The 23,429-nt window shown below is 42.3% G+C and overlaps 1 protein-coding gene across 3 annotated transcripts in view; it reads right to left on the bottom strand.

The window, feature by feature from the left end:
• The window catches only part of PTPRT (protein tyrosine phosphatase receptor type T), a 1,296,550-nt gene that overhangs the window by 183,721 nt on the left and 1,089,400 nt on the right, over positions 1 to 23,429 (bottom strand). For all 3 annotated transcript variants that reach the window (XM_049868705.1, XM_049868707.1, XM_049868708.1), the window contains one exon: positions 14,409 to 14,544. In XM_049868705.1, the coding sequence (XP_049724662.1) occupies positions 14,409 to 14,544 (136 nt within the window). The remainder of the gene's footprint in view (positions 1 to 14,408; positions 14,545 to 23,429) is intronic.

Here is a 23,429-nt window from a genome sequence, read left to right as displayed (position 1 = left end):
TAGTCAACTGCCCAAATAGATACTATCATCATCCCCATTTTACAGGTGAGGAAAGTAAAGCCAGGGAGGTTAAGTAGCTTGCATAAGATCACGCAGATACTAACTGGGTTTGAACCTAAGCAGGATGGCTCTAAAGCTCATGTTCTTGACCACTAGCCTGTGCTGCCTTTGAGGAGGGGAGAAAACAGATGTATCTTGAGCAATACAGTGAGTCAGGCACTGATATGCCAGATTCTTTATGTCTTTAATCCTCCCTACAACTCTGTAGAGGAAGTATTATTATTATTCTCATTTTTGGTTGAATAATTTGAGTCTCTAAGAGGTGACTCCTCACCAGGTCAAAGGTTTTGTGTATCTTTGGAACAACTACAATGCCTCCGTCTTGAGCCAGTGGCTTCCTCACCGTCAACAGACACCTCCTCTTGGGCCCCAGGGTGCACTCAACTTTCCAGACTCTCTGACTTTTCTGTTGTTAATATTCAGGATTCATCTCTCCCTGGGCTCCCTCCTCATGACAATACACTTCCTTCTTAATCTTCAAACCAAAGACCTCCTCTTCCACGTAGTTTTTCTGACTTAACCTGGATATCACCAAATTCCAGTGCCATCCCTCATCCAGCTTCAAGGCAACTCCAGAAAGATGATAACTGGCAAACTTATGTTAATTGACAATCTTTTCCCAATTAAACTGTAAAATCTTCCAGGTTGAGGATGATAGTTCTTTACTTTGTGGCCAAAATACACAGTATACATGTGTGTTTCCCCTAAGCCTCAAAGAAGATTTACTGAAGGTCTGAATTTACAAGTAACAGATTGCCTGGTATCAAAAATCCTGAGCAGGAAGACAGCTGTGCTTAGAAAAAACAACAACCCCAAACTTAATAAATCACACACTGCAGAAACTTCTTTTCAGCAGGCTAACAAGTTTGACTTCAGGAACAGCTTCTCTTTGTTCCATACCATTTAAACAGAGCTAAGTTGTATATCTAACCATCCATTTGACCATCTACCATCCATGTAGCTCAGCTCATAAACCCACCCACCTGTCTATTCATTCCCTCCAAAATTCATTCCTTCACCCATCTACCCCATAAACTAACTCATCCATTCAACCACTCATCCACCCACTCCCCCACCCACCCACCCTCCCATCCACCCATCCATCCATCCGGTCAATAATCCATCGGTTTATCTAGCCCATAAACCCACCCAACTCATTTATCCATCCATCCACTTATCCACCCATCCACCCAACAATTCATCCATCACCCATTTATTCATCTTTCCATCATTAATTCAGCAAATGTATCTGGAGAGCCCATATATACCTGCCTCTGCCAAGTACTTGAAATAGAAAGACAAATGAGATCCTTATTTTTCCCACACGTCTGATGTGATTCAGACAAGAAAATTATAAAATAGATGATAATAATTGCTATCACTTAAATAATGGTAGTTTACTTACATGTCAGACACCTTTCAAAAAAGTTATTTTATTTAATCCTTGCAATAACCTTATGAAGTATTATTATCCTTGTTTTATAGATGAGGAAAGTGTGGCTCAGAGAGGTTAAATAATTTGTCCAAGTTCATTTAGTTGGTAAGTGGCATGGCAAGGATTAGATTTTAGTAGTCTGACCTTGGGAGCCTGTGTTAATAATCAGTATGTTATATTGTCTTCTGGAGTGGTAAGTGCTGTGATGGAACAACATGGGGAGCTGTGGCACCATATCTAGGAGTAGGGTTGGGAAGAGGGAACTAGCAATAGTCTCAAATCTATGATGCCAGAAAGATTAGGGGGAACGCTATTTCCAGGCAGACGGAATGGTGTATTTATGGAATGACTGAGTGGATCAGGGAGGTGAGGATGTCAAGAAGTTGGAAGGGTCTAGTTCCCAAAGATCTTAAGGAGCTTGGGCTCGGCCCTGAAGATCATGGGGAGAACCTAAGGATACAAGTGGTCAGATATTAGTTTTAGATTGGCAGAATTGTAAGGGGAAAATGAGAGGGGAGAGGAATTGAGGTCATGGAAGCTACTTCAAGGGTCAAGGAAAGAGATGTTGGGGGCATTCCCTGCAATGGCCTTGGGGATAGAGGAGAAGCAGTGAATGTGAAAGGTGATCAATATGTAAAATCAAGAAATGATTAAATGTGAAAGTATTGAAGAAGATTTCCAAGTTTCTCACTTGAGTGGCTGCCCAAGTGAGGGCACACAGTCAGGGTGTAGGGTAAGGAACAATTTAGAACGAGACAAAACTAGATCGCACATTTAGTTTGGGCTATTTTCCCATCTCAGTGAACCTCTCAAAATTGTGTCATGTAATTTAGCATCTCTAAGTCTTGTTTTGTATTTCATCCAGGTTGGGTGGTATTTTAGAATGTGGGCTCCATTATTAGATTATCCAAGCCTGAGATTTAGCTCTGCCACTTATTAGCTATGTGATATGGGGAAATTTACTTAAACTTTGTGTGCTTCTGTTTCCTGATCTGTAGCTATAATTTAATAACATACACTTCCTCTTTTGACTCACTCACTAGTCAGTTTTTCTTATGGTCTCACTTAAAAAAAAAACTTTTTTTTTGGATAGGCTTTATATTCCTTGAAGGCTGAGACCATGCCACATCTTTCACATACTTCCCTTTAGCCTCACCACCCCAGCCACGGGACTTGGTATACCATTGATGCTCATTGTTGATGCTTGGGTCTGTGTTCTGAGTTAACCTCTCTTGCCCGAAATAGAGCATTGGACCTGGGCCCATTTGCTCTCATTTCACTGGGCTCTTTCATCCATCATGGTTTTAGAGAATTCTCAGTAGCTGCAAGGCATCTGAGGTACAGATGATTCAGAACATCTGATGGTCAAGTGGAGGAGATAGGATGTGAATACAAATGACAAATATATAGGCAGGACATAACATGCATCCGCAGAGAGGGAATCCAGATAGTGAAGAGATTGTGCCTAGATTGGAGTCAGGAAGGGTTTACTGGAGAAGGTGTTTTTTTTAGTTAAACCCTAAAAATCGGTACTATCTAGTCGCATGGAGCTGGGAAACAAGGCACTGAAGGAGGGGGAAACTTCATAAGCAAAGGCATAGAAGTGGAGGTTAATGCCTTAGAAAACCTGCCAGGACCACTGTGAGCATGGGGACAGTGTAACTTGGCAAAGTTCCTTAGTGATTGGGCATGTCCTTCATCCGTCACCGCCATCCCATGAATAATTGTTTAGGAGAAGAGAAGCCATTAAAGGACTTTAGATAGCCGGTTTGGGGGGTCTTAGCCTCATTTCTTTTTTTAATTAACTTTTATTGAGCTTCAAGTGAACGTTTACAAATCAAGTCAGACTGTCACATATAAGTTTATATACACCTTACTCCGTACTCCCACTTGCTCTCCCCCTAATGAGTCTCTCCTTTCGTGACAATTTTGCCAGGTTCCAACTCTCTCTATCCTCTCATCCCCCCTCCAGACAGGAGATGCCAACACAGTCTCAAGTGACCACTTGATATAATTAGCTCACTCTTCATCAGCATCTCTCACCTACCCACTGTCCAGTCCCTTTCATGTCTGATGAGTTGTCTTTGGGGATGGTTCCTGTCCTGTGCCAACAGAAGGTTTGGGGACCATGACCACCGGGATTCCTCTAGTCTCAGTCAGACCAGTAAGCATGGTCTTTTTATGCGAATTTGGGGTCTGCATCTCACTGATCTGCTCCCTCAGGGGTTCTCTGTTGCGCTCCCTGTCAGGGCAGTCATCGATTGTGGCCGGGCACCAACTAGTTCTTCTGGTCTCAGGATGATGTAGGTCTCTGGTTCATGTGGCCCTTTCTGTCTCTTGGGCTCTTAGTTGTCGTGTGGCCTTGGTGTTCTTCATTCTCCTTTGATGCAGGTGGGTTGAGACCAATTGATGCATCTTAGATGGCTGCTTGTTAGCATTTAAGACCACATTTCAAAGTGGGATGCAGAATGATTTCATAATAGAATTATTTTGCCAATTGACTTAGAAGTCCCCTTAAACCATGGTCCCAAAACCCCCGCCCTTGCTCCGCTGACCTTTGAAGCATTCATTTTATCCCAGAAACTTCTTTGCTTTTGGTCCAGTCCAGTTGAGCTGACCTTCCATGTATTGAGTATTGTCCTTCCCTTCGCCTAAAGCAGTTCTTATCTACTAATTAATCAGTAAAAAACCCTCTCCCACCCTCCCTCCCTCCCCCCCTCGTAAGCACAGAAGTATGTGTTCTTCTCAGTTTATACTATTTCTCAAGATCTTGTAACAGTGGTCTTATACAATATTTGACCTTTTGCCTCTGAGTAATTTCGCTCAGCATAATGCCTTCCAGGTTCCTCCATGTTATGAAATGTTTCACAGATTCTTTACTGTTCTTTATCTATGCGTAGTATTCCATTGTGTGAATATACCACAATTTATTTAGCCATTCATCCGTTGATGGACACCTTGGTTGCTTCCAGCTTTTTGCTATTGTAAACAGAGCTGCAGTAAACATGGGTGTGCATATATCTGTTCCTGTGAAGGCTCTTATTTCTCTAGGGTATATTCCGAGGAGTGGGATTTCTGGGTTGTATGGTAGTTCTATTTCTAACTGTTTAAGATATTGCCAGATAGATTTCCAAAGTGGTTGTACCATTTTACATTCCCACCAGCAGTGTATAAGAGTTCCAATCTCTCTGCAGCCTCTCCAACATTTATTATTTTGTGTTTTTTGGATTAACGCCAGCCTTGTTGGAGTGAGATGGAATCTCATTGTGGTTTTAATTTGCATTTCTCTTATGGCTAATGATCGAGAGCATTTTCTCATGTATCTGTTAGCTGCCTGAATATCTTCTTTAGTGAAGTGTGTGTTCATATCCTTTGCCCACTTCTTGATTGGGTTTTTTGTCTTTTTGTGGTTGAGTTTTGACAGAATCATATAGATTTTAGAGATCAGGCGCTGGTCGGAGATGTCATAGCTGAAAATTCTTTCCCAGTCTGTAGGTGGTCTTTTTACTCTTTTGGTGAAGTCTTTAGATGAGTATAGATGTTTGATTTTTAGGAGCTCCCAGTTATCTGGTTTCTCTTCGTCATTTTTGGTAATGTTTTGTATTCTGTTTATGCCTTGTATTAGGGCTCCTAAGGTTGTCCCTATTTTTTCTTCCATGATCTTTATCGTTTTAGTCTTTATGTTTAGGTCTTTGATCCACTTGGAGTTAGTTTTTGTGCATGGTGTGAGATATGGGTCCTGTTTCATTTTTTTGCAAATGGATATCCAGTTATGCCAGCACCATTTGTTAAAAAGACTATCTTTTCCCCAATCAACTGACTCTGAGCCTTTGTCAAATATCAGCTGCTTGTATCTGGATGGATTTATATCTGGGTTCTCAATTCTGTTCCATTGGTCTATGTGCCTGTTGTTGTACCAATACCAGGCTGTTTTGACTACTGTGGCTGTATAATAGGTTCTGAAATCAGGTAGAGTGAGGCCTCCCACTTTCTTCTTCTTTTTCAGTAATGCTTTGCTTATCCGAGGCTTCTTTCCCTTCCGTATGAAGTTGGTGATTTGTTTCTCTATCACCTTAAAAAATGACATTGGAATTTGGATCGGAAGTGCATTGTATATATAGATGGCTTTTGGTAGAATAGACATTTTTACTATGTTAATTCTTCCTATCCATGAGCAGGGTGTGTTTTTCCAATTAAGTATGTCCTTTTGAATTTCTTGTAGTAGAGCCTTGTAGTTTTCTTTGTATAGGTCTTTTACATCCTTGGTAAGATTTATTCCTAAGTATTTTATCTTCTTGGGGGTTACTGTGAATGGTATTGATTTGGTTATTTCCTCTTCGATGTTCTTTTTGTTGATGTAGAGGAATCCAAGTGATTTTTGTATGTTTATCTTATAACCTGAGACTCTGCCGAACTCTTCTATTAGTTTCAGTAGTTTTCTGGTGGATTCGTTTGGGTTTTCTGCGTATAAGATCATGTCATCTGCAAATAGAGATAATTTTACTTCCTCTTTGCCAATCCGGATGCCCTTTGTTCCTTTGTCTAGCCTAATTGCTCTGGCTAGGACTTCTAGCACAATGTTGAATAAGAGCGGTGATAAAGGGCATCCTTGTCTGGTTCCCGTTCTCAAGGGAAATGCTTTCAGGTTCTCTCCATTTAGAGTGATGTTGGCTGTTGGCTTTGCATAGATGCCCTTTATTATGTTGAGGAATTTTCCTTCAATTCCTATTTTGCTGAGAGTTTTTATCATAAATGGGTGTCGGACTTTGTCAAATGCCTTTTCTGCATCAATTGATAAGATCATGTGGTTTTTGTCTTTTGTTTTATTTATGTGATGGATTACATTAATGGTTTTTCTAATATTCTGCATACCTGGTATAAATCCCACTTGGTCGTGGTGAATTATTTTTTTGATTGTTGTTGAATTTTATTGGCTAGAATTTTGTTGAGGATTTTTGCATCTATGTTCATGAGGGTTATAGGTCTGTAATTTTCTTTTTTTGTAATGTCTTTACCTGGTTTTGGTATCAGGGAGATGGTGGCTTCATAGAATGAGTTGGGTAGTATTCCGTCATTTTCTATGCTTTGAAATACCTTTAGTAGTAGTGGTGTTAACTCTTCTCTGAAAGTTTGGTAGAACTCTGCAGTATAGCCATCCGGGCCAGGGCTTTTTTTTGTTGGGAGTTTTTTGATTACCGTTTCAATCTCTTTTTTTGTTATGGGTCTACCTAGTTGTTCTACTTCTGAATGTGTTAGTTTAGGTAGGTAGTGTTTTTCCAGGAATTCATCCATTTCTTCTAGGTCTGCAAATTTGTTCGAGTACAATTTTTTGTAATAATCTGATATGATTCTTTTAATTTCAGTTGGGTCTGTTGTGATGTGGCCCATCTCGTTTCTTATTCGGGTTATTTGTTTCCTTTCCTGTATTTCTTTAGTCAGTCTAGCCAATGGTTTATCAATTTTGTGAATTTTTTCAAAGAACCAGCTTTTGGCTTTGTTAATTCTTTCAATTGTTTTTCTGTTCTCTAATTCATTTAGTTCAGCTCTAATTTTTATTATTTGTTTTCTTCTGGTGCCTGATGGATTCTTTTGTTGCTCACTTTCTATTTGTTCAAGTTGTAGAGACAGTTCTCTGATATTGGCTCTTTCTTCTTTTTGTACGTGTGCATTTATTGATATAAATTGGCCTCTAAGCACTGCTTTTGCTGTGTCCCAGAGGTTTTGATAGGAAGTATTTTCATTCTCGTTGCATTCTATGAATTTCCTTATTTCCTCCTTGATGTCTTCTATAATCCAGTCTTTTTGCAGGAGGGTATTGTTCAGTTTCCAAGTATTTGATTTCTTTTTCCTAGTTTTTCTGTTATTGATTTCTACTTTTATTGCCTTGTGGTCTGAGAAGATGCTTTGTAATATTTCGGTGTTTTGGATTCTGCAAAGGTTTGTTTTATGACCTAATATGTGGTCTATTCTAGAGAATGTTCCATGTGCGCTAGAAAAAAAAAGTATACTTTAAAGCAGTTGGGTGGAGGGTTCTGTATAAGTCAATGAGGTCAAGTTGGTTGATTGTTGTAATTAGGTCTTCCGTGTCTCTATTGAGCTTCTTACTGGATGTCCTGTCCTTCTCCGAAAGTGGTGTGTTGAAGTCTCCTACTATAATTGTGGAGGTGTCTATCTCACTTTTCAGTTCTGTTAAAGTTTGATTTATGTATCTTGCAGCCCTGTCATTGGGTGCATAAATATTTAATATGGTTATATCTTCCTGATCAATTGTCCCTTTATCATTGTGTAGTGTCCTTCTTTATCCTTTGTGGTGGATTTAAGTCTAAAGTCTATTTTGTCAGAAATTAATATTGGTACTCCTCTTCTTTTTTGCTTATTGTTTGCTTGATATATTTTTTTCCATCCTCTGAGTTTTAGTTTGTTTGTGTCTCTAAGTCTAAGGTGTGTCTCTTGTAGGCAGCATATAGACGGATCGTGTTTCTTTATCCAGTCTGTGACTCTCTGTCTCTTTATTGGTGCATTTAGTCCATTTACATTCAGCGTAATTATAGATAAATAAGTGTTTAGTGTTGTCATTTTGATGCCTTTTTATGTGTGTTGTTGACAATTTCATTTTTCCACTTACTTTTTTGTGCTGAGACGTTTTTCTTAGTAAATTGTGAGATCCTCATTTTCATAGTGTTTGACTTTATGTTTGTTGAGTCGTTACATTTTTCTTGGCTTTTATCTTGAGTTATGGAGTTGTTATACTAGCCTCATTTTTAAAACATGGAGCATGGTTTGGGGGATGAGGCCAGAGTGAGGTCAGTGGGGAGAGTTCTACAATAGAGCTATATAGGCTGCACCAGGGAAGAGGCAGTGGAGAGAGAGAGGAGGGGATGTGATTAAGAGAATGTAAAGATGAAAGATAAGAAGAATCCAGGGTGATGGGAGCCCATGTTTGTCTCATGGGGTGGCAGGTAGTGACTGTCATTTAGATGGGGACATAGGACTTGGAGGCTGAGGTGATGCGTTTGGCTTTGACATGAGGGATTTTCAAGGGTAAATGTCCAGATGGCATGGGGCTATTTGAGTTATGTCCCCCCCCAAATGTGTGTATCTATTTGGCTGGGCCATGATTTCGAGCATTACGTGGCTATCCTTCATTTTGTGATTGTAATTTTATGTTAAAAGGATTACAGTGGGATTGTAAAACCACCCTTACCCAGGTCACAACCCTGATCCAATGTAAAGGGACTTTCTCTGAGGTGTGGTCTGCACCACTTTTTATCTCTCAAGAGATAAAAAGGAAAGGGAAGTAAGCAGAGAGTTGGGGACCTCATACCTCCAAGAAAGCAGCACCAGGAACTGAGTGCGTCCTCCAGACACAGGGTCCCTGTGCCTGAGAAGCTCCTCGACCAGGGGAAGATTGAGGACTAGGACCTTCTTCCAGAGCTGACAGAGAGAGAAAGCCTTCCCCTGGAGCTGATGCCCTGAATTTGGACTTGTAACCTACTAGACTGTAAGAAAATAAATTTCTCTTTGCTAAAGCCATCCACTTGTGGGATTTCTGTTATAGCTAAGACAGCTATGTACCTGAACTTGGGTGACCTGTTTTTTAGTTCAGAATTTGCTTATTTTCTATCAGTTCCCATGGACCAATAGAGTAGAACTTAGAAGCATGAGCTCTGAAGTCACACAGCCTGGGTTTGCATCTCAACTCTTCCCAAGGCCTTGGGCAAGCAGTTTAAGCTCTTTGAACCTCAATTTCCTCATCTCAGAAACGGGGATGTCAATAGTCTTACCCTACTAGGATTGTTATAAAGATTAAAATGAGAATATGGTAGCATTTAAATAGAAATGAACAAATTAGCTGGATCAGTGTGTGAGTATCAATTGTGGCATTGCCTTCAACTCATTAGCAATGGGTTTGGAGCTACCTTGCTTGGTGCAAATTGATAGTCATGTGTGAGATGAATGTCTCTATTGATATTGTGCGTTGTAATTCCTTAGGCAGGATCAGGGGAACAAAACCTCTCCCAACCATTAGTTACTTTCACCTTCATTATAGCCCCATGCGCTTGGCTGCATCCCACAGAAGAGAAAAGAAAGGCTGGGATTGGTTAAGTTGCTTCCCCAAGGTTAACAGCAAGTAAATGGGATGATAAAATTTTAGATTTAGTTTTTTTGGTACCCATTCCACAGCTACATGGTATCTGTACCCATTAAACTGGGAACTACTGTAGGGTAGAGCCCATGTCTGGTTTATCTCTGTGTCTCCCGTGCCAGGACAGGGAGAATAAGAGTAAGAAGGAGGCACGAAGGATGCTGAAGCATAGAGCCTGGGGGCCTGGCAGTGGCTGTGGTTTCCTGTAACCCTAGTGGCTAATGTTTCTCACTACTCTGGAGCCCACAGAGCAGTGTCAATAGGAGGCAGATATCCGCCTGTGTTTTCACATCCTAAATAACTTCTCTTGGTCTAACAGAGGTGGGAACATAAACCTCCCAGGATGTGCTTTTAATGATGAGGGTACAAAAGGCCTACTGTAAATCATGGGAATCAAAGTACACCCAAAGATGCACATATATCTTAGACTCCTATATCTCAAACTCAAGCAAGACACTCCAAATACACTCTTGAGAAAGTTACTGTTTGGGCAGGCAAGGCATGGTTGGCAGGAAGTTCAGACTGGGCCAGGAGGGACTGGGCAGGGTGAGAAAGAAGTAGATAAGGGTGGTTGGAACCATGTGTGATGACTAGCTTTGAAAATATCTCCCTCAAGGTTGCTTAGATCTCACTTGAAAAGTAAGAGGGATGGTGAGGCTAATATAGGATACAGACAAGTCTTGGTGGGGGGGCAGATTCAGTAAAAGATCCTACTTAAGCAGCCTCTGGTGTTTCTTCATGCAAAAGCAGCCAGCTAAACCTTAAATGCTGGGGGAATATGCTCACACTCCAGGGCATGTTTTCAAGGCATAAAATTGGACTATATGAAACTTGTAGACACATGCATGTATGTCCACCCCACCCACAAATATTAAAGTGTAGAACTTCTCATATATGAATAGCTAATAAACACCTCCAACCAACAAGACACACTGGTTAAGGCATCAATTTCAGATATTAAGCCAAGGAACCATAGGGGTAGTCAAGCAACCCTTGACTATTCATTCTTTTGGGGGAGAATGCTCAATAATTTCCACGGGAAAGAGGTAAGGGAAGGAGATGCCCAGGACTGAAGTGCTGAGTCAGTGATGAGAGTCTAAGGACCCAAAGTGGTACTCAAGATAGGAGGTATGTTTTACTATATAATGGCATAGGGGAACCCATTCTAGAATATTCCGAGACCTAGATATGATTGACAGATCCAGGAGAACAAGATGGAGCCGTTATCCAATGGTGGCTTCAGGACAGATATTTTGCAGTGAGCCTGGCTAAAAGCACACTTGTTATTAACTCTATCAGTTAGGAGTTCCAGGTTCACTTCTTATAATTCTCATATAATCCTGTGTGTCTCCATGTGGCTATGATTCTGTATGGTCCCACATTCAAAGAAGCCCAGTCCAAAGAGCCAAGGGTAATATGAAAAGAATTCTAAGCTTTAATTTGCATCTTTTATAAACAATAAGGGAGTCCCATTTGAATCACACCCAACATCTCATATTACTTTTGTAGCCTCTCATTGTTCAAAATCTCCCAATTACAAAACAAACCATGTAACAATAAACAACAACAACAAAATCCCTCAGGCTTTGCTAATTTTTTTTCCCCCTTTCTCTCTTCCTGCCTCTTCTTTTTGCACATTTTCTGGATTTAAATTGATTTAGCTTTGTTAAAAGCCTGTTCCTTTGTCCTCTGTATCTCCGGCGGCCCATTCTCTGCCTGCTTTCTAGTTTTGCATCACAAAGTCTCTGCCTGGTTTCTAGTTTTGCATCACAAAAGGAAAGATCTAACAGGAAGAGAAGGACTTTCTTTGGAGAATGACAAGGAAGTCCAAAGATGGTGCACTCTTCAGAGGGGGAAGCTGGGGACATCTTGTGTGTACCAGGTACATCTTAGGTGTATTGGGAACATTTGTGGCTAGAGCTATAGAGAAGACTTTGAGCCAGTTGAATCTATTAGGGCCAGAGAAAACAGGGAGCCACCACGCCATGCCTATGCAGGGCAAGAAGAAGACCCAGGAAAGCTTAAGCCAGTGGAGGGAAGGTGGCAGGTGTTCAAGTTCTGATGGTTCGTGGATCCATTAACATGATGTAACACAGAAGAGATGTTGACACTAGGACCCTGAGCTGTGATGATTTGCCTAATACTTTGGGGTTTCTTTTCTTTTAATACCTCTTCCTTTTAGGTAGCTGTGAACAGAATTCTGGCCAGCAATAAGTTAGTGACAACAGACTCAGCCAACCAATGAAGTGCCCCCCATATTTATATATGAGGTGAGGGTCACAAGAGGAGAAGGAGCTAACCAAGCCCTTTACCATCCTCTGGGGGTATTTCTAGACAGCAGAGGATATTGTAAGTTAACGGGAATAGTACAGGTCTATGTTTAATTCTCTCTTTCTGCCCTTTTTCTCCTCTCCTGTCCTCTCTTCTGCTTTCCTCTCCCCATATCCATCTGTAAATTATTGCCATCAACTAGGTCAGAAAAATGGCTTACTTCCTCCAAAAGATACTGTACATGTAAAATGTAAACACTGATCAATGGCCCTTCCTGCCCCCCATCACTGCCACAAAGTCTGAGTTTTGCCGTTTGGGGAGAAATGGCGATCACAGTAATATGTGTTGTTTGGGTCTGACTGATGGTTTTGATACAGGTGAGAGATGATAAAGATACGGAGAGGAGGTTTAAGCCACACAAAGGATTCACTTTATTCTTGCTCCCACCCTGGAAACAGAAAGCCCTTTCCTCCCGCCCAAAAAGTCACACATTTCAAAAATAGCTGTTGAGAAGGAAGTGTAATTTCTTCACAAGCTCACAGAGAATGGTGACGTGGGTTAAGCCAGGCTTTAGAAAGAGCAAAATTGGAAGAGCATATCTGACTTACAAATCAGTGGCGAAGAATGAGAAAATTTCAGGTCTATCAAAGAGTTATTCAATTTTATTCAATTGGTTACTTTTTCCAGGTAGACAATCCCAAACTCACCTCTGCCTCTGATGCTTCCGTGACTCTAAGAAGCATGTCAGTGATCTCATATATGCAATGTGCCCCAGAGAAATCAAAACTCATGTTCCACCTCATATGAAGCAGCTGACCAGTCACTGAGGCATAAAATATGACCATGTCTTACGGATGATGATGCTATAACAATGCAATGGTGTCCTTAGCCCTTTGGGGGCTCTTGACCCCAGTGTTAAAACAGCACCTTCCCCTTCTCCTAGCCTCTCCAACCAGAAAACCAAAAGCTGGTTGAGAACCTTAACTCAAGCTATCCTTTTGGGAGCCTAAGGAATGAGTAATCCTATTAAAAAAAAAAAATTAGATAAAGGAAATAAAAAAAGAACAGTTTCCAAACAGTAAGATACCCTGGACAGAGGAAGCACTGGCCAATTCAAAGAAGAACCATGAGAGAGATATAGGGACATTTCAATGCCTAAATGGCTAAAAGAAGTCTGGCTGCATGTGTACATAGTGGGAACCCTAGTATTTCTGAATCCCTGAGGACTGGAAATGGGGACATTGATTTTTTTTTTGTTTAACTTTCTGCATTTCTATTCCTGTGTCTAAGGTAGAAGCTGGATTTCGTCTTTGGTCATTCTTTCCCTTTATTCTGGTGGGAAATCACTTTCAGAAGCACTTTTCCTCTTTGCCCAGAACTCTGTAAGTAGCCAAACTCAGACACTTCAGGATGGGGTGTTAAGTAGTTTGTTTAAAAATATAAAATGCCCTTTTCCGGGGAGGCGGAGCGCATTGCAACACATATTATTATAATGTGGATGAATGTTTTGTTTGCTTTGGCCGACTAGAGAGTGAGGAGATGGAGACCAAGGTTGGGACTGTGGCATTGCAATTAAGAAGACTGAGGAAGTTTATTCTACTCTGGTAGAAGGTGGACAGTAAGCATGGTGACAGTCCAGGGACTAAGGCAAGGTAGTCAGTAAGACTTCCTGTTTAGAGGAATAACCAATGCACCTTTGGGACAGTGGCAGCTGATATTTGTCCTTAGTGTTTCCTTTCCCTCTCTATCATTCCTTTGTGCTCTCCACAAGCTGCATGAACGTCTGCTAAACAGAAACAGCAGTGTAGTGAATCTTGGGGAGAAGGGAGAAATCTGCACCCTTGCTTCCCTGGGCAATGCAGTCTGAAGGAAACACACACAATATGAGAAAACCGTGTTAGTTGGCCAGAGATGCCTACGAGACATCCTGTTGAGAGATGAGGAACATTAACCCATCTGGGAAGGGCATGTGGGACAAGGAGCAGGAAGGAGTTTTTCCTGGGAACTTGCACAGCATCCAGCAGAGGGCAGCTTGGGATTCTGCTGCTATTTGATGACTGAAGGAATGGGAAATCAGGGGTGAATGGAGGTGAAAAGGGTAATGCATTCCTTTCCTTCGTCTGTATTCCTGGACCCAGAAGAGCTTCCATCTAGGCAAGGCTGTCTGGATGACATGACCAATCACAACAGAGCAGTGAATTCCAAGAAGCCAAATTTCATGATACGCAGAATCCCATGGCATATCAGGGTGGCCCAACCCTAGGTATCACTGGCCCCAGAAGAAGCTGGCCATCACAGGGCCATTCACCAAGCAGGCAGCATACACCCTGCAGCACACACACAATGAGCCACAGTTGGCTGGAGTATTTTAGGACCTCAACAATCATATCAGAAGGTCCCTGCTGGACAGTAATAAACAGGACAATGACCTGGCCACAGGGCAGCATGGGACCACCTGGGGTCCACAGAGCCTGCAGGACTGCAGCCAAGACTCACCTCCTTTTGATAGTGAGCATCACGCCCAGGAGAATGATGATGAACATGAGGAGGCCAGCAATCACGCCAGCCATCTTCACGGTGTTGTCTACCTGCTTCTCTGGCTCCACGGTGTTAGAATTCTGGGTGGAGGCGCCTTGGAAGAAAAAGGAGAAAGAGAAAGAAGATGTTGAAAAGGCTCACATACATGACTAAACAACAATCATAATGACATTGGCTTCCGTTTGTCGAGTGCTAACTATGTGCCAGACACAGTGCTAAGGGCATTAAATGCATTGTCCTGTTTAATCTTTTTGAGGATTAATTCCTATGAGGTTGGGATTACCATTATATCCTTTTTTGTTTTACAGATGAAGACACTGAGCATCTTCCGGACAAGATCAAGTGGGATATTTGATCCCTCCTACTGCTTCACTCCTAGAATCAAACCATGGAACTACGGTTCAATTATTGGATTTATGGAGTTATTCCTAACCCTACTTTATTCTGTCAGGTAAATGATGAAAATAATAACTTTGTGTTTAAGTATCACAATTAAAAATTACTGGGCACAGTGATGGCACAGTGATTAAGCATTTGGCTGCTAACCAAAAGGTGGGCAGTTTGAATCCACCAGCCATTTCTTGGAAACCCCACGAGACAGTTCTACTCTGTCCATAGGGTCACTATATGTCAGAATTGACTTGATGGCAATGGGTTTCGTTTTTGGTTTTGGATTTTTAAAGAACAAAAATAAAGCTTTTGTTCTGTGCCTTATATGAAATAAATAGTAGGGTAGAAATTTAGTGTATTAAAGGCAGTCACCTTGGGTTCAGAAAACTTATATCTAATTAAAAGTCATTTTTAGAATTTATTACCTTAAATCTCAGCACAGAGTGGGTTGATGCTACATGCTCTAACAGGCACTAACTCACTGACTCAATTTCAGGTAGAGGAAGTAGAGACCTGGGCACCTATGTATCTCAGCCCTGTGTTGGTGATTTCATGGACCCAGTGTGGTTAATCCTTACAAACATTCTGAAAGGTAGATATTGATTTTCCCCATTTTATCATATGGCTGGTAAAGTTCAGGGCCTGCATTCCACATGTCTTCTGACTCAAGTTCAGGCCTCAATGGTCAGAAACCTTGAATTCAACTTTTATGTTCTCTTGCCCATCAGTGAGGTCCCTGGGTGGTGCAGATGGCTTGTGCTCAACTATTAACCCAAAGGTTGGGGGTTTGAACCCAGTAGCACCACAGAAGAAAGGCCTGGTGATCTGTTTCCATAAAGATCACAGCCAAGAATACCCTATGCATCACAGTTCTACTCTGTAACACATGGAGTCACTATGAGCCAGAATTTACTTGACTTCAATGGGTTTATTTGGTTTCAAGTCCCTCAATCGCCCCTAAAACAACTGTGGAGATGGTTAATGCCATAGCAAAAGCAAGTTGCCAAAGATGCCAAAGCCCAGCCTCTTCATATGTCTACCAGGGATCAGAGGCAACTTCTCATTCTAGACAACTAACTGAACCCTTCTGGAGAGTGGTCCAGGGGATAAGCTCCGAAAGTGATTACCTTCCTGCTGCTCTTCATATTCCTGATGGTGCCATGTTTGTGTGTGGCAGCTTAAAGTCCACAGCATCATTTTCCTGATCCATCCCTATTTTTCTGCTACATTAGCACCAGTATATCTTTCATCAGCCAAAACCCCTTCTCTGGCTGTCAGTGCCCCTGGAAGCATGTCATGGATTGAACTACGTTCCCCAAAAGTATGTGTCAACTTGGCCAGGCCATGATTCTCAGTGGTTTGGCAGTTGTATAATGATGTAATCATTCTCCATTATGTGATCTGATGTAATTGTCCTCCCTTTTGTGGTACTGTGTGATTGTCCTCCATTTCATGTGTTGTAAATTCTAAACCTCCATGTGTTAATGAGGCAGAATTAGTGTGGGGTTTATCTTGAGTCACTCCCTTACTAAAGTGTGTGTCTCAAGTCACAGCTTTACTCAAGTCACACTCTTACTCAAGCTACACCCTTACTCACATCACACCCTTGCTTGAGTAACACCTTTTATCTTACAAGAGCTAAAAGGACAGAGGAGTGAGCAGAGAGGAAAGGGGCTCCACTACCACCAAGAAAGAAAAGCCAGGAGCAGAGTGTGTCCTTCAGTCTCGGGGTCTCTGTGCTGAGAAACTCCTGGACCCAGGGGAAGATTGATGCCAACACACATGGAGATCTCCAAGGAATGCCAGGCCCACAGATGTAGAAAGGAGACAAGGACCTTCCCCTAGAGCTGACAGAGAAAGCTTTCACCTAAAGCTGGTGCCCTGAATTCAAACTTCTAGATTCCTTAACTTTGAGAAAATAAATTTCTATTCATTAAAGCCATCCACTTGTGGTATTTTTATTGTAATAGAACTAGTTATAGTACTATTATTATAGTACCACTGTTATAGTAGTATAGGACAGAGTAGAACTGGCCCATAGGGTTTCCAAGGAGTGGCTGGTGGAGTCAAACTGCTGACCTTTTAGTTAGCAGTCCAGCTTTTAACCACTGTGCCACCAGGGCTCCAGTACTAGATAACTAAGAACATTTCTCTTTTTCTTTTCTAAGTCCTTATATCACTTTGTACAAGCCTCACAATATCTCTTACCACAATGTACCAATATTGTTAGTTATTTCTTTGCACATCTGTCTCCTCCGGTCATCTGCAAGTTTCTCAGAAGTAGAACTGTGCCTCATTTATCTTTGTTTCCCCATGTTAGCACAGAGCCTGACATGTAACCAAATCAAAAAAAAAAAAAGTTGCCGTCAAGTCAATTCTGACTTGTAAGGGCCCTATAGGACATAGCAGAACTGCCCCATAGGGTTTCCAAGGAGTGGCTGGTGAATTTGAACTGCTGGCCTTTTGGTTAGCAGCCAAGCTCTTAACCACTATGCCACCAGGGCTCCTGACATGTAATAGTGCTCCCTAAATGCTTGTGGTTGTACAGTGTTTTGCTGAAGCGTTGACATCTCTATCCACACACATTTGTTCTCATGGAACCAAATTGAATTTTCTCCTCTTTCAGTCAAGTGTTCCCAGAACTCAGCTGAATACCGGGTTGAAGGTATACTAATCCCCATAATCTATGGTCTTGATTCTCCAAATTCATAGTCATTTAAGAACATCTGAATCAGCTCTCCAACATATTTAGTCAACACCTTTTTCTTGCTTAATAGTGGTGCGTGTTTCCTCTGTCAGAGCACTTTTAGCAAACTTATTGCAACTTAGACAAGTTGGCTTTACCAAGCCAAGTCTCTCTAGCAAGAATGGCAAGTCTTCAAGAAAAGGGACTGTGTCCTATTCTTCTCTCCAATGCCAGTGCCTCCTCGTAATTGTTCCTTAACAGATGATTACCGAAGGACATAAAGGTGAGTAAAGCACAGTATTTGCTTCATTTATTCATTCAGTCACTCATTGATTTTCTATTGAGCACCCATGTGCTGTGTTCCAGGCTATGGTGAACACACGATTTCTCCTAGGAAGACTTAGAAATGAGGGCTTTTACTCAGTTCCTCTCAACACGAGGTGGGGAGACCAACTCACATCTCAGGGCTGGCTGAATAGGTTCTGTCAATCTACCTATAAACCAAAACCTAGCCCGCTGCATCAAGTCGATTCTGACCCATAGCAACCGTGTATTTCCCAGGGGAATTAGCCAACCACCTCTTTGGCAGTGCTGATCTGGCATTCCAGAGTGGGGGCTGCTTCCATGAAGCACCCATGTAGCCCCCATTTCCGAGTTCGGAGACATGATTCTAACATGTGGCAAGCTCACCATGTTCCAAACATAAAGGAAGCTGAGCCTTTCGGACCATAATTTCCTCCACATGGCTGAGTCTTTTTACTTGGATTTGGAAGAAGTGTTGGCTCTGGAGCATTCACTCATTGATATAACTAAACTTTACTGAATGTCTTCTAGCAGATCTTATTTCAAGGACTGAAGGAACCCCTGGAAAAACTCTTATTACCCTAAGAACACTATCATTAGCTTGACCTAAAAAGATCCACATTTCATTCCCTCAAGTAATGTCCGAGTACCTACTATGTGCCAGGCATTTGCAAACATAGTTTCTGCCCCCAAGGAACTTATAATTAATATGTATGTGTGTGTGTTGGGTGGGAGAACTAGAGGGATACAGTTAATAAACTAAGAATCAATAATAGTAAACTTTCACCTGTATTGAGGGATAGAGCGCAGGAGTGTGTCACAACTCTTTGAAATTGCACAGAGGGAAATGAATGCAATAGGGGAGATCCAGGAAGGCGTCTTTGAGGAAATGCTCATTGTGGTGAGGCTGAAGCAAGGACAGGCTGCAACTAGGCAAAGGGAGGGAGAGAACTTGAGAGGAGTGTGTGGGAGCAGTAGAAGCAACAGCTTCAGCTGAGGCTGTGTGATGGGGCAAAGAAAAATAAATTAAAAAAAAAAAAAAAACGGTTGCCATTGAGTCTATTCCGACTCATAGCAACCCTGGAAAGAGTAGAGTTTCCAAGGAACACCTGGTGGATTCGAGCTGCCGACCTTTTGGTTAGCAGCCACAGCACTTAACCACTACACCACCAGGGTTTCCGATGGGGCGAAGAACTTGGTGCATTCAGGAAATGAAAGCAATGTAGAGTAATAAGAGTGAGAAAGCAAGGAGAGCATGTGAGAGAGATGCTGGAGAGGGCAGCAGGGGCCATCCATGCAGGACATGAAAAACTACAATGTCGGTTTCTGTTCTTTAGCCCAAGAAACATAAGGAGCCATGTAAGTGTTGTTCCTTAAGCAATGTCATGGTCAAATTTGCACTTGAAACAGATCATTCCAGCTTTAATGTGGAGCCAAAGCAGATTGAGGAGATAAGTTTGGAGCCATTGCAGGCATCTGAGTGGGAGATGGGTTGCTTGGACTCAGGCGATGAATGGCAGTGAAGATAGACAAGAGAAAATCTAGGAAATAATTATTTGGAATATATATGAATAAAACCTGTTAATAAGGGAAGAAAAGAAGAGAGGCCTTTCGAGGATGACCACAAGTCTCTAATTTTCATACCGGGTGGATGATGGTGCTGTTTATAAATTTAAAAAAAAAAAAAAAAGGAAAAAGAATTGCTTTGGAGGATGTATTTGTCTGTGGCAAATTGAGCTTGGTAGATAATTGAGAAAAGTAGACAGTTAAAAATGCAGGTTTAAAATGAGGTCTGAGCTAGAGGTGACAATGTGTGAGTCATATGCACACAGATATTTGAAGCATGAGGGTCACCCAAGGAAAGAATAGAGTGAAAGGAGAAGCAGGCCTAGAACAGAGATTTGAGGGTCTGAAATATTTAGTGACTGGGTAGAGGAAGAGGCAGAGAAGGAGTAGCCAGATGGTAAGAAGAATACCCAGCAGAATGTAGTGTTCTAGAGCCAAGAGAAAAGTGTCACGAGAATAAGGGTGTGATCAACAGTGTCAAATGTTGCTCCAGGGTAGAATCAGCTCCATACCTAAAGATGAAGATCTTAAGTAAGTATTAGGAAACCTTTCTCAAAAGAATTTCAACTGTTCATAAATAAACACCTTCTGCTGTGGCCATAAACCAACAATGGAATGAGCTTGAAGGGCATAGAGGAACCTTCAGGGGACTCAAGGGGGCCACCTGAAAGGCCACAGTCCAGTGGCCTATATAATGCAGTAAGTTCAGTCAACAGATAGCAGAGCTGAAATCATAGACTTTCCACAGTGAGGCTGTTAGGAGGAGCCAGCTTGCCTGGTCCAACCAGATTTCAGAACAGTACTATGCACAGGCAGGGCCGATCCCGCTTCCACTTTAGCACCTGTCCTGAACTGAACTGTGTCGCTCAAAAACATGTCTATCAATTTGGCCATGATTGCCAGTATTGTGTGACTGTTTACCATTTTGTCATCTGATGTGATTCCCCTATGTGTTGTAAATCCTATCTCTGTGATGTTAATGAGATGGGATTAGTGGCAGTTATGTTAATGAGACAGGACTCAATCTATAAGATTAGATTGTGTCTTAAGCCAGTCTCTTTTGAGATATAAAAGAGAGAAGCAAACAGAGAGACGGGGGGACCTCATACTACTGAGAAAGCAATGCCAGGAGCAGAGCAGATCCCTTGGACCTGAGGTTCCTGTGCGGAGAAGCTCCTAGTCCAGGGAAAGACTGATGACAAGGAACTTCCTCCAGAGTCAACAGAGAGAGAAAGCCTTCCCCTGGAGCTAATGCCCTGAATTTGGACTTCTAGTCTATTAGACTGTGAAAGAATAAATTTCTCTTTGTTAAAGTCATTCACTTGTGGTATTTCTGTTATAGCAGCACTAGATGACTAAGACAGCACCGTTTAAGGCATTTGCTCCAGTCTACGGGGATTTGTGATTCTATTCACAAAAGGAAGTGTGTTGACAGTGTTCGAAGGTGATATGGTTTAGAGGAAATGGCTCTGGAACTGAAGCCCAGACAGCATCCATATGTGGTTCCTATACCTGAGAGGAAGAAAAGAGGGTTGGAGTCTAAGGATGGCCTAGTCCCACTCCTGTTTCAGAGTCAAGATTGTGCCCACGGGGATCATATTATAAGTGTTCAATGGAGCAGAATGAGAACCTGTGATAGGAGCCACAAGAAAGCTCAACGGGGCTTGCTAATGATAGTGCGCCTAGCAATGTGATGGCTGTCTCAGGCAGGTACTGAGCTCCTCATCAAGAGAAGCTGAATTACTACTGCTTTTTAAAATTTACCTTGAATTTACCGATCAGTCACTGTGTGCCAAGCGATGTACTAAGCACTCTTCATATATCAAGTCATTTGGTCTTCACAAAATTAGACACAGAAGGTGCTAGTTTTATTTTCCCTTCACAAAGAAAGTGAAGTGACTTGTCCAAGGTCATGCAGCTAGTGAATTTAAGAGCTGAGATTCCATGCACAGAGCTCCCGCTTACCATGACAATGAACTGCCCTTGACTGGACAGAGCTGTTGTTAAGCAAAGGTCAGTGCGGGGTCTACATAGTAGGCTATCTGTCTGACTGCCCACCCCCGACAGGAAAAAAAAAAAAAAATCCACTGCTGTTAAGTTGATTCCAACTCATAGTGACCCTGTAGGACAGAGTAGAACTACCCCATAAAGTTTCCAAGGCTATAAATCTTTAAGGAAGCAGACTTCACATCTTTCTCCCATGGAGTGACTAGTGGGTTTGAGCTGCCAAACTTTAGGTTAGTAGCTGAGTGTTTTAACCACCACACCACTGCACTCTGTCTGACTTGGTGGCTGGAAATCCAAAGGGACTTTTCAGAGAGGTATAACCAGAAGCCATTCAATGATATGGCGGCTGGATCACTTTTACCTTAAGCCCACCCTTTTCATCAGAGTCAGATGCAATATCAGTTTCTGGCCCTAGGTTACTTCTGTCTACTAAGCAGAGACTGGGATTCTGAGAATTGGGGGGGTAGGGGGGTGGAGGATCCATTTGGATGTGTCTTCTTCATCCTTGTCCTCCGCTGGAAGCCAATCAGAGAATAGTCCAAGTATATCAGAATCAGCAAGTAGGCACCAGGTGGCAAATTTATCCAATTGGATAAGATTCAAGGTTCTACCTGAGTCCCTTGTGTGATGTAGTCATCAGAAAAAATCTTGTGAACTCAGCCTCCACTGACAGGAGGCTACTATCTCCCACAGGAGGCTGCTAGTCTGACCTTATACTCCAGCCAGCTGTGCCCTCCCCAGCTCTGTTCACTCCCCAAGGTCGAGCCAGCTCTGTCACTTCAGCTATTACTGCCCCCTGCCCTCTACTCTTTCCATAAAAGCTATGGTGGCTTAGAATCTAGTCTTCTTCTAACTCTATCCAGGGTCTACATCTGGCTCCCAGTGTTCTACCTGACAACTCTTGAGTCTAGAAACCTGATCATGTCTCTTGGTCTCTTGAAGTCTTCCCTGCTCCATCAAAATTGGCTCTATGCATACAGCCAGTTACCTTGTTCAGGCCCCCTGCTTCCGTCCATGGTACGAAACAACCAACCCAGGGGACTTTCCCCCAAGGACTCTTGAGACCCAACAAGGGCGGTGTTGCTCTGTTCTACTCTGTACTGGTCCGACCACTCTGGTGAATCTCATCCAGTCGTAAACCCAGTCCCCTGAGAGGTACCTCCAAGGAGGAAGACAGCTGAGATCTTTGTTACTCAAGGTGTGCTCCAAAGACCAGAAGCATCAGCAACATCCGGGAGCTTTAAGAAATGCAAACTCTCAGGCCACAGCCCAGATCTACTGAGTCAGCTTCTGCATTTTAACAAGATCTCCGGGAGATTTAGGTGCACATTCAAGTCCAGAGATCATTGACTTTGGAGAAGCAGCAGTTGGAATAGGGATTTTTCTCAGCCTAGAGAATACAAGCTTCAGATGAGACCTAATTCTCGCCTTCAAATAGCTGAAGGGCCATTATGGAAGATGGATTAGATTAGGTTCTTTTAATTTCAAAGGTCAGAGTTAACACCAGGGCGTTGAAGTGACAGGGAATAGATTAGGGGCCAAAACAAGGAAAGGTCTTAAGGTGGAAAAGCTGTCCAGCTGAGGCTAAAGCTGGCCCTTGAACTACAGATTTATGATGTAGCGAGCACATGAAAGCAGTCATGGCCTCAAGTTCTGTTTTGGTATTAGACTTTCCTTTTACTTGCTTACTCTGTCTACCTGTTCTTACCTTCTTGGCTGCCGAATACAGCCATCATACCTTGCTATCGCGGACTGCTGACCTTTCTTCTTTGCCTATTGACCTTGCCTCCCCACCTCTACTCAGTGCCCCCTTGATTTCAGTGACAGCCATGCTCTGCATAAGCGAAATTCTCCCTGTCATCCTTAGAGCTACAGGACTCCATGGGGTCTACCCCCCACCCCCAAGCTACCTACCAAGGCAGGAGAATCTGTCACCAACACTGAAAGGGACTATCTGGGAACTTTAGCATGCTTCCCACTGAGTAGAAGGGACTATGTGATCTCCTTTTTGATGTTAAAGTTCTATG

This window comes from Elephas maximus, chromosome 25 (genome assembly GCF_024166365.1).
Source record: "Elephas maximus indicus isolate mEleMax1 chromosome 25, mEleMax1 primary haplotype, whole genome shotgun sequence".
In the NCBI taxonomy this organism is placed as follows: domain Eukaryota; kingdom Metazoa; phylum Chordata; class Mammalia; order Proboscidea; family Elephantidae; genus Elephas; species Elephas maximus.
The sequence above is the reverse complement of the archived record's forward strand: the minus strand, read 5'-3'. Positions and strand labels throughout refer to the sequence as shown.